Source organism: Vulpes vulpes, chromosome 10 (assembly GCF_048418805.1).
Source record: "Vulpes vulpes isolate BD-2025 chromosome 10, VulVul3, whole genome shotgun sequence".
Taxonomy (NCBI): domain Eukaryota; kingdom Metazoa; phylum Chordata; class Mammalia; order Carnivora; family Canidae; genus Vulpes; species Vulpes vulpes.
Genome location: NC_132789.1, coordinates 47625096 through 47637224, shown reverse-complemented (window position 1 = coordinate 47637224; position 12129 = coordinate 47625096). Strand labels below are relative to the sequence as shown.

The following is a 12129-nucleotide window of genomic DNA, read 5'->3' as shown; positions in this document are numbered from 1 at the left end:
TGGGATAGAAAATTTGATACTTGGGGCACCCAGTGGCTCAGTGGTTGAGCATCTGCCTTTGTTTGGCTCAAGTTGTGATCCCGGGGTCCTAGGACAGAGTCCCGCATCAGGCTCCCCAGAGTAAGCCTGCTTTTCCCTTTGCCTATATCTCTGCCTCTTTCTCTCTGTGTCTCCCATAAATAAATAAAATCAAAAAAAAAAAAAAAAAAGAAAGAAAGAAAGAAAGAAAACTTGACACTCATAATTTTTTACATACTATTTTAGAGTAGGTCACAGATTTGAAGCCTATCCCCGAAACTCCTCCCTAATGTCTCTGGGTTAAAAATTCTTGTTTTCTTATAGAGGGAAAAAAGCAGAGAATAAATCATTTAAAAATGGATGTTATTTCCCCCAATGTGGACCCTATACACCAAAATACAATTTGACTTGAGTCAAATGTTCCTATAGTACAACTTTTAAGTACAACTTAAATGTCATTTATGCTATCAATCAACTCAAAAACTAAACTACTACAAAAAGTTCCATCAGAATCACAGGATACTTCACACCACCCTAGGGCCTTACTTCAGTCACCCTTTTCCAAGGTACCTCTCATCCCAGAAAGTCACTGTTATCTCCCTAAAAGACTAAAAGGAATTTCAGTGCATACATGAGTCTAAGCCTTGCTCTCCTCTTATGTCTAAGGCCTAACACAGCGATGACACACAGAAGGCATTCAGTAAATGGTTTCTGAAATAAGAGATCAACCAGCAATAACAGAAGCATCTTTGGTGCACAGAAGTTTCCAATTTTTCATATATGCCTACTGATATACATGTGCTATACCAAAAGAACACAAGATAAAATGAAGATATCAATAATCCTTGGTATCAATGATCTATGAAAATTCTAAGTACATTTCATAAAAATTAACAGCCCTATAAATAACCAAATCCAGTGACCGTAAACATTTGGCTAGTGCTGGCAGTTGTTCTTGTTATTTTTATTATTAGCTGCTACCATTTAAATTGATCTTGAGGCAGCCTGGGTGGCCCAGCGGTTTGCACCACCTTCCACCCAGGGCCTGATCCTGGAGATCCCGGCTCGAGTCCCACGTCGGGCTCCCTGCATGGAGCATGCTTCTCCTTCTGCCTGTGTCTCTCCCTCTCTATGTCTCTCATGAATAAATAAATAAAATCTTTTAATAAATAAATAGACAATTGATCGATTGATCCATCGATAGATCTTAGACATTTATATCCACTATTTCACATAATCTTCACAACAAATCCTGCAAGTTAAGTTTATCCCCTATTTTATAAGCTTAAAAAAAAAGAAAAACAGAGGCTAAGAAACTTGTTACACAATCAAAGGATTTAAGACATTCTCACTGCAAAGCCCAAGATCTCCCATTATTTCACCCCAGCTCTCAGCAATGTTCATTTCTGGAGTGGTGTCAGATATCTTTAAGCCTAGTAGTTCTATGTTTTATTCAATAAAATAGTTTGTCTCTTAGTGAGTATTTTCTGATATGTGGTATCATGGTTAGCAATAAAATACTGAACGAACTCCAAGACGTCCAAGAGAATATTAGCTTGAAAATAAATATTGTACACAAACCAAGACAAGCTTAGGTTTACATTAGTAATAAACTTCTAGGTTGCAAAATGTAATACTACCTTCTATGAAGTCTATAAAAACTCTCCACTATCTGGTATTATAATCACTTTCTAGAGATGTGGTGTAGGCAATGATAAGTTTTTACATAAAAAGATGTTGCAGCCTAGAACATATGTTCAGTTAAGCAAGCATTAGTACCATAATTAGATCTGTCAGAGCTATTATTCTGCCCTCAAAAATATAAACACATTCATTCAATTGAATGAATCTATCTATACCATAATAATAATTATTATGAATTCTTTACACTACCTGGCCCACAATTCTGGCTCTACTACCTAGCAGCAGCTTGACTTTGAACAAATTACTTCATCTCTGAGCTTAAATTTCTTTTTGAGAAACAAGGATGATCAAGTTATAAGGACTACTGAAAACTTCCTCAGGTTGTAAAGATTATTAAAAACAGTGTCTGACACGTAAGTGCTCAATAAGTATTAATTACTGTTATCCCAATATTGACCTCTTCTCTCTCTCCCTCACACACACATACATGTACCTCACTCTGGATAATCTGTTCCTTTTACATAACAATGAAGGAACGTAATATCATGTGAATGTTCATTTTCATACTTGTCTGATTTATAGTCAATGACTGTTTACAGGAAACAGTATAGCAAATGTGTCTAAGAACAGATGTGCCTAGGTTCAAATCTCAAAAATCTGCCACTTACAACCCTAAGTAAGTAATACAGAAGCTTAATTGCTACTTTATTAAAGACTATGAAGATTAAGTGAAATGACATATGTAAATTACCTAAAAGTATCTACTGCTTATTGGAGTTTAAGAAACATCACTCCTAAAAAAAAAATAAAAAAAAAAAAAATAAAAATAAAAATAAAAAAAGAAAAAAAAAAAGAAACATCACTCCTCTTCTTTCACAATAGTGGTATGTTTTCCTTCCCATATCTTTATATTAAAACTTAGCCCACTAAGAAAGACAGAGAAACCACATATAGAATCAAATTCACAATTTCCAGTTTCTTACCATTTAAGTTTTTTAAGTTCAAAATCTATGCACAATTAGCCACTCATGGCTCATGGCAGGTTTAAGGAATAAAAATATGAAGATAAGCTATCCTCCCATGCCTATCCCAGGAAAGCATCTACCTCGGTATCTCCTATATTCCTTCCTGGGTCACTAATTTCAAAAAGTATGTATATAAACCAATGATGCTCAACTGGGGGCAATTTTGTGCTCCAGGAAACATCTGGCAATATCTAGAGATATTTCTGATTATCCCAAACGAGAAAGTGTTACTAGCATATCATGGATAAGGGACCTGTAAAACATCCCGCAGGCACTGGACAGCTGCCCTACACCAAAGAATTACCTGGCCCAAAATGTCAATAGTGCCAAGGCTGAAAAACCATGATCTAAAAAATCCCAAGTATATAGAAGCTTTCTTCCAAAAAAGTATGGTCTTGCCCCATTGTTCTTGGCCAAATTTTTATTTTTATTGAGATAAAACAAGATATAAGCAGTCTGATTATTTCAGATGAGAGACTCCTGATACCATTAAATTCCCATTACAAAATACCCAAACTAAAGGGGCCTTGACGAAATGAGGCTTACTTTTTTTTGTACATCTGTACCATATAAAAAACAAGTTTTTAAAAGAGCTCCAACCTTTAATTTTTAATTGCACTGTCAAATCGTCAAAGCATTATTTATATCACAAAGTTAAGTTCCTTACATCTCACTTCTACCTTTTATGCAAAATATTAAAAAGTTCACATTTATGTGACAGGAAAGTACAGTGCATAAGGCCAACTTTTAACATCATTTTCTGTATCAAGTTGGCAATAAACAAAAGTTTGCTAATATACTGTACTGATGAAGCTATGGAGAAGGAAAAACACACTCAAATTGTTGCTAGTACAACCTTTCCAAATGCAAATTAGCAATATGTATCTAAAAAGCCTTTGGCCCAAAAATTTTACCTACCAAAAACTAAAGTACACACTCACACCTTTGCACAAAGGTGTGTAAAAGAATATTCACTGCAGCACTGTTGGTAGTAATAGCAAACAATTGGAAGCAACAGAAATGTCCATCATGAGGTGGCTAGTTAAATAAATTACAGTATACTCTTATAAAGAAAGATCCTAAAGTTTTGAAAATAATGAGGGAGATCTGTATGTGCTGGTAGAGAATAATGTCTCAGATTAAGCTAAAAAAATAATAATAAGCCATAAAACAATATGCAGCTCACTCAAAAGAAAAATTATGCATATTTACATATAAATCACAGATTATTGCTGGAAATACACACAATAAAAGTGGCAAGAATGACCATCTCTAGGAAGGAGACTCAGGGCCTAAAGAAGGAGATTTTCACTGATATTGTTTGAATTTTTTTTTTGTTTGAATTTTTTTTAACATGGGTTTACGCTTTTATTTACTGACTGTAAAACTTAAGTCGCAAATTCTGAGCCTTAGTATTCTCTAATTTGAAATAAGAGTAATAGCCTCGCTGGTTAGTTATTATGAAAATCAAATGAGAGCATAAAATGTTTCATAAATTATACAGCAGCACAAAAACTTATAAATTAGTCCTCTGACAATTTTCCAAACCAATTATAATAGTTATTATCATTCTTCTGACCAATTTCTCCAAGTGTAAAAATGGGAATTTTTAAGATGAAATGTGAGTGTAAATGCAATCATAGAACACAGATTTTCACTTTATATATAGTCATTAATTTCAATTTAACAGTAAATATTCAAAAAGAGTTGTCATATAGAAATGCTAAATCAGCAGATTCCAGAATAAATATGTGCTCACTATCAAAAAGAAGGTAAATAAAGGGGATCCCTGGGTGGCTCAGCGGTTTAGCGCCTGCCTTTGGCCCAGGGCGCGATCCTGGAGTCCCGGGATCCAGTGCCACATCGGGCTCCCGGCATGGAGCCTGCCTCTCCCTCCTCCTTTGTCTCTGCCCCTCTCTCTATCATAAATAAATAAGTCTTTAAAAAAAAAAAAAAAAAGAAGGTAAATAAAAACTATAAACATGCTATTACAAAAATCTTGATGCTTTTTTTTTTTTTTCTGCCAATCTTTTTTCTATGCATGCTCAACTGGGTTAGATCATTCTTTTAAATAAAATGTCTCGGGATCCCGGGTTGGCGCAGCGGTGTGGCGCCAGCCTTTGGCCCAAGGCGCGATCCTGGAGACCCGGGATCGAATCCCACGTCGGGCTCCCGGTGCATGGAGCCTGCTTCTCCCTCTGCCTGTGTCTCTGCCTCTCTCTCTCTCTCTGTGTGACTAACATAAATAAATAAAAATTTAAAAAATAAAAAATAAAAAAATAAAATGTCTCCACTTTGCTGTAATATAGCATTCAAATTACAATATTCTTCATATTATTATAAGCTCCCAGTAAACATAATTTTTAATGAAGGCATAATATTTTATCTTGTTGATGAGAGTTTAACCACTTTAACATGAAATTCCAGTGTAGGAGTTTGCCTAATGAACTCTGCCTGGATTAACTTTTCATGTAGTTCTACAATTTCAATTCTCCAAGTAACCAGATTTTTCTCTTTCTCTCTTTCTCTCTCTCACTTATTCCGTTTTCCTCTTCTGGTTTCCATAGTTCCAGTATCATTAAGTGCAAAACTCACAAAGTAAAGAATTGTGTAAGTATGTTTAATTCCTTGAAGAACAAGTAAAACACCTTAGACTGAGTCCTTAAGTCAGACTATTAGTAAGAGAGGAGATAAAAACTATGGTTCATTACTAAATAAAGATGCTCAATCTTTTCCTACTACTTTTTAGTCCATTACCATTCTATCCCCAAATAGAGTGAAAACAAAGGAATACTCTCTTAGGTTACTCCTGGGAGACTCTGTATTGGACAAACCCAACTGTTCCTAATTAATTTTAACTATGACAACTCCTCCCAAATGCTGAACATTCCAAGCCATTTTTGAAAACAGTTGGATATCACTCAAAGAAGGATGGATTTCCTGAGTATACTGGACTGTAATTGCAGGCACAAAAGAAAAATATCATTATGGTGTCCTTCTCATAGTAGAACTTAACAGTCATGTTAAATACACACACTCTGCTTCTGAGAACATGTAATTTTTATACTGTATCCTGATATTTATTGCCATATTGCTAAACCAGACCACTAAGATGACACATTTATTAACACACATCATGTATTCTTTGATACAACTGAAAATAACCACCACAGACTACAAAATTATGAGGGATTCTTTTTCTCCAATTTCCGAAGTTTCTGTAATACAGTTATATCACTCTTGCAATTAAATAAGCATTAAAAGGAAAAGTATTCTTGGGGCTCCTGGGTGGCTCAATCAGTCAAGCATCTGCCTTCAGCTCAGGTCAGGATCTCAAGGTCCTTGGATGGGCTGTGTTCCCTGCTCAGCAGGGAGTCTGCTTCTCCCTCTCCCTCTCCTCCCTGCTTGTGCTCTCTCTCATCTCAAATGAGTAAATAAAATCTTTGGGGGAAAAAAAGGAAATTATTCTTATAGCACATAGTGCTTTAGACCATATACTAAGATTTTTTCACTTCAGTCCCCTTCTAAGGGCTTTTTTAATTAAAAAAGAATCTTTGCTAAATTACACAAGAAAACTGCAACATAAAGCTGAACTGCTGCTGGAAAATCATTTAAATACTATCATGTCATATTTCAATAAAATAAAACTTTTATCATCATCGAGGACACCACTTCTATACTCACAATAGCATAAAAGACCCTGGAGATTCAGAGGCAAAAGACAGAGCTTCCATCCTCAAAAAGTTTACCATCTAATTAGGACAATAGAGCATTTACTGAAAAAGAGCATCAAAAATACAAGGGAGCATTGGATATGCCAAGTGTCTAGTACAGAGAATAGAGTGAAATAAACAGCTTTTGACATCTGACAGTCCTTGGTTCAAATCTCAGATCTACTACTTATTAGCTCATAAATTACTTCCCTCATTTGTAAAATGGAGTGTTAAGTTAAATGAAGTAAAATTCCCCGCATACTGTAACACCCTAATATATACAGTAAACACTCTTTACAAATAGTAAGAAAGGCTGAGAGTAGTAGTAGTAGTAAGGATACAGACTTGAAGAAGAAATGGGCCACTGGGAAAGCTTAAAGAGAGAAAGTATTAATATCTTTTTTGTAATCACCACAAGCAAAAATCACAAGATCTTTCTCATTTAAGTTTTACTTCATATTGATTAAAAGAAAATCAAATGTCTAGTGAAGACAACTGAAATTACAAAACACTAATGCTAGGGTTACCTGGGCAGCTAAGTTGTTAAAGCATCCAACTGTTGATCTCAGCTCAGGTCTCTATCTCAGGGTCAGATCGTTAGTTAAAGCCCTGTGTTAGGCTCCACATTGGGTGTGGAGCCTACTTGAAATTTTAAAAAGTGAAAGAAAAGAAAGAAAAGAAAGAAAAGAAAGAAAAGAAAGAAAAGAAAGAAAGAAAGAAAGAAAGAAAGAAAGAAAGAAAGAAAGAAAGAAAGAAAGAAAGAAAGAAAGAAAAAGAAAGAAAACAGGCTACACAACACTAAAGTACCCCGGGAAAGTCCCACTAGAGCTACAAATCATAAAATATGGTCTATAAAAAAGAAATCTCAATTAGAAAGGGCCTTAGATCAGCTCATTCAAACTTCCCTACTGGAATATAAGTTCTATGTTTTGCCTCCAAGAATTGTTATTTGTTTCTTAACATATCCTTAGTATCTAACACATATTTCCTAGCACACAATGAATGCTCAACAAATATTTGTTGAATGAATATTAAAACTAAGAAAATCGAGGCCTTGGAGATCTAACTCAATTCCATAGAGTTAGCTCTTGGCAGATCTGGGACTGGAACTAAGTTCCATTACTCTAGTATTCTATCCTCTGAAGAAGCTAGAATATGATAATTTAAATAAATTATTTTGGTGGCTGGGGAGCTGGTGGGTTGGTTGTCAGTCAAGGAAAGAGGAAGGAAGGAGTAAATTAAAATGTTTTTCACACTTTCCCCCCAAACTGTCAGTTTTACTGAACTGATAAAGGCAAAAAAAAAAAAAAAACTATAAACAAGACAATCCTAGCCTCGTGCCTAGCACATAATAGGTGCTTAACAAATATTTGTTGAATGAAAGAACCTACTCCAAAACTTCATCATTATCCCATGACCAGAGGTAGAAACTCACTTCAGCATCTGTTTAATCTTTTAACTGTCACAGAGCCCTTTAAATTTTTCAGTCATTCAAAAGACAGTTTTTAATCACTTTCTTCCAGATGGGCACTGAGGAAGACAGATGAATTAAAATGTGTCCCTGCCCTGGAGGATTTCTCACTTGAGTATGCCTAAGTGTGTGTGTTTGGGGGTCGGGGATGGAGTGTGACACAAATAGATCAATAATGAATGTGAAACCAGGTTGCATTGTTACCTTAGTTTATTCGTTTCCAGCAGTTAAAAAAAAATCAAATAAAAAAATACACAAGTTAAAAAAGTTTTAAAATGACCAAGCGGCACGTTAGAGTATATTAACACTTAGTAAGGTTCTTTTTCCTGTCCCTTTACATAGAACTTATTGCCTCTAATGTCTTAAAATAAAAATATTCTAAATTGGCTTAATTTGAATTATCAATATAAATGAACCATCAATTACGTTCTTCTATGTGAGACACTGAAGAATACTCGTGATTCAGTACTTACTGTGTACATGTTCATATTTAAACACACAACCACAACAACATATTTCAATTATGTAACTATCTATAAAACTGACAAGAGCCTAAAGAAAATGTCCAGAGATGAAGGATAATAAACAGAAACTAGAAACATTAGCCAGGGAGAGAGAATAAAGTACGCAAACAACTCAGAAACAAATCTACAGAAGACTTCAAGAGGGGGAAGCTCCTGCCCGACCCGGCCAGCGCGGCCAGAAAGCAAGGACCGGCCAACAGCCAACGAGACTCCTAAAAAGTGAGACCCAAGAGTCACTGCCGCCACCGCGCACATCCGAATCTCAGGAGGGCCCTTCCAAAGAGGTCCGCCACCAGCCCTCAACCCCACATTCCAAGGATTCTTCCCTGTTACCTGCTTGTCAAAAGAGGGTGAGCGACATCAAGAGAACAGGGAAACCACCAGACGTCACTTAGGAAACAGAATTCCTGCAAACTGAAGTGAGTTGTTGGACCTGAGGCACGAGTCTGCGGGTGGCGGCGGGTTCCCAGGAGAGCGGGTGTCGCTCGGGCTCTCGAGTTCACAGCGCCGGGGCAAACACCCCAGAGCCTCTGCTGCGGCGCGACGACGGCACCGGCCCACGAGAAGCGCGACGGATGTAGGCCAAGGGGACTACAAGGCGGCAGGAGGCAGCGGGCAGCGCGCGGGCTGTGGCGGGCGCTCCGGGCAGGGCGGACCCGCCGAGAAGTGTAAGGCCGGGAGGCTTGGGGTCGGGGCCGGACAAGCGCCGGCCACCTCGGCGGGAGAGCACCCGGGGAAGACCGCGGCCCGCCTTCTCTACGGGGACGGAGGAACGAGGCTCCCAGAGGGAAGCACCGGGCCTAGGCTCCGAGGAACGGGGGAGGCGAGGAAGGGGCCGACCATGGCCCCGCAGGAGGTCATCTCCAGCCGTCCAGCGCCGAGGCCGAGGCGGGCGGAGCCGTCACACCTGTTGATGAGGCGGCGGCTACGCGACGGCCCTCCCCGGCCCGAGGGGGCGGAAGGCGACGGAAGCGGAGGTCCAGCCCAGGAGAGCGGGTCGAGGCGCGGCCGAACCCGGAGGGGGCCCAGGCTGGTGCCGAGGGGAGCGAGGGGCTCGACGGAAGCGGCGGGCTGCGGCCCCCGCCGGGGGGGGGGGGGGGGGCTGGGCTCCGCGTCGGGAAGGCGACTTTTAACTCGGGAAGCGCCGCGGAGCCCGGGGGCCGCCGCGCGGGGCGAGGGCTGCGGGGGCGAGGCGGCCAGCGCGAGCGCCACGGGAGCCCACCTGGAGCGCTCCTGGCCTGGAAGGAGGAAACTTCTCGGCGGCCGAGGCGGAGCCGCGCGGGGCCACTGCCCACCCGGCACGGGCACCGGCGCCGCGGGCCGCGCGGGGAGCGGGGGCGGGGTCGTGGCGGGGCGGCGGGGCGGCGCGGCTGCGAGCTCGGACGGCCCCGCCGCACACGCACCTTCAGCCTCGCGCCGCCGCTCGCCCCCGCCCGCCCCGGCGGCCGCCCCGCCCGCACCAGAGAAACTGCCTGGCCGCCCGCCCGCAGCGCGGTGGGGGAGGGGCCGCCCGGGACAGCGGCCGAGCCGGGCGGGCGGCGTTACCTGTGTCAGGGAGAGCTGGGCCGCCGCAGCCATGGTGCTTCCATCATGCACGGGAGGGGAAGGAAGGACGGGCGGACTGGGGCTCCGGGCGGGAGGAGGCGGAGGGAGCGAGCAGAGGCGAGGCCCGGGCGGCCGGGCGGGCGGGCGTCTCCCCTGTAACTTCGACAACTTCCCTCCTCCCGCCCGCCCCGCCCCGCCCCGCCCCTCCCGGCCCCGCCCCGTCCCGCCCCGCCCGCCCGGCGCCAGCGCGGCGGCGCCCAAGTCCTGGCGCCGGATTTCGCGCTGCCGGACAGGAGCCTCCCCCCGGGGCCGCCCGAGAAAACCCGGCGCGGACAAGGAAGTAAGGCGGACGGGCTGCGTAGGCGGAAGAGACCGCAGACAGATTGCCCGGAAAGTTTAGGCAGATCGCCTACCTACTCTAATCTAAGATGCTGCTTCTGAAAAATGGGGCAATGCTACGCAAAGTCCAGGTTGCTTGTGAAAACGAAATGAGATCGTGATAGAAGTAGCGGTACTTTGTATATGCTAGACTCTGTGCTACACACTATTTTCCAGTTGTATGAGTGGGAGGAACTGAGACACAAATAAGTTATATAAATGAGGAAATTGAAACATAAACAGCTATTTTACCTAAAGTCATACAGCTGATTAGAGAGCCAGGTTAGAATCCAGATCTGCCTCCAAAAACTTTCATTTAACCATGTACGTGATATTGAAAAAGAAGACTTCTAGGTTCTTCCCTCCAGGAGCCAAAATCCAAGTGGGAGGGGCGATAAATAATGTCTTTGCCTGCTTGCTGCTTGCCACACTTACATGGTTTAATAAGAGAGCCCTGGGATCTGCTCAGGCACCTGCAGCACTCCAAACTCCTCCCATAGTCCACCCGGCAAACTTCCAGTTTCTGAAGACATGCTCAAGTATTTTCCCCTTTGCAAAGCATCTCCTGATCTCCCCAAGTCAGAGTTACAACTCTTCTTTTTAAATTTCTTCCCTGCTTTATGAAGTCATTGTCACTCAAAGGACCCTTTACATCTGTCTACCCCTCTAGACTGAGAGCTGCTCCATGACAAGGACTGCTTCTTTTCTTTTTTTTTCCATTCACCCATTTTTTTTATTTTTTTATTTTTTTAATAAATTTATTTTTTATTGGTGTTCAATTTACCAACATACAGAATAACACCCAGTGCTCATCCTGTCAAGTGCCCCCCCCCCAGTGCCCGTCACCCATTCACCCCCACCCCCATCCTCCTCCCCTTCCACCACCCTTAGTTCGTTTCCCAGAGTTAGGAGTCTTTATGTTCTGTCTCCCTTTCTGATATTTCCCACACATTTCTTCTCCCTTCCCTTATATTCCCTTTCACTTTTATTTACATTCCCCAAATGAGACCATATAATGTTTGTCCTTCTCCCATTGACTTACTTCACTCAGCATAATACCCTCCAGTTCCATCCACCTTGAAGCAAATGGTGAAGCATATCTGTATCCTCAAGACCCTAGCATATAGTAGGTACTCAATAAAAGGCGTTAGTTACAGTTTGTGTTAAATATAGCGCATCCTACACTATCTCATACTGCCACCTTCAGTTAGAATATACAACAAGTTACTAGAAACCCTGATCTTTAAAGACTTGGCTTACATGCCATCTACTTTAAGAAGCCTTCTAGGAACTTCCATCCCACCTCTTAGTTGTTCTGATGTGATCCTTCTTATATTCCGCCTGTTTTTAAGAGTTAATTAAGGACTTTTCTGTACCTACCACACTAAAATCCTTGAGGACAGGGGACTGACTCATGTCTACATCCCACTCACAGTTTAGTCTACCACAGAGTAGGCCTCAATAAATGTTTTTGCCTAGAATTGGTCTTCCTTTCTCAGTCATGGTGGCTCCCCACACCAACAAACCAAAACTCTATCAGGCCCATGACCTTGTCACCATTATCATAGAAGTCCCATTTAATATACCAGGAGGGCCAGCTGGACAAGGCTCATGATGGAGTAAGCCTCACCTAAGTTTTTAGACTTTTGCCACCATAGGCAAACCACCTGAGAAATGCCTCCAGAAATTCCTGACTCTACTCAGACTCCTTTTCATAAGGTCTGGCTACAAGGAGCCAGGCATGCAGGTCTGGTGGACAACCACATATTCAACAGTCTCCTTTGGTCTCTTTTTGCTCTTATTCTTTTTAA

At 41.8% G+C, this 12129-nt stretch overlaps 1 protein-coding gene across 9 annotated transcripts in view; it reads right to left on the bottom strand.

Annotated features, from left to right (window-relative positions):
• EPS15 (epidermal growth factor receptor pathway substrate 15) overlaps positions 1-10153 on the bottom strand; it is a 139923-nt gene extending 129770 nt beyond the window's left edge. For 6 of the 9 annotated variants that reach the window (XM_025991852.2, XM_025991855.2, XM_025991854.2 and 3 more), the window contains exon 1: positions 9941-10139. In XM_025991852.2, the coding sequence (XP_025847637.1) occupies positions 9941-9973 (33 nt within the window). In that variant the 5' untranslated portion in view covers positions 9974-10139. Of the gene's footprint in view, positions 1-8728; positions 9693-9940 lie in introns of those variants that run through there. The other 3 variants (XM_025991853.2, XM_072724008.1, XM_025991856.2) reach the window with 3 other exon arrangements.
• Positions 10154-12129: the final 1976 nt, after the last annotated feature.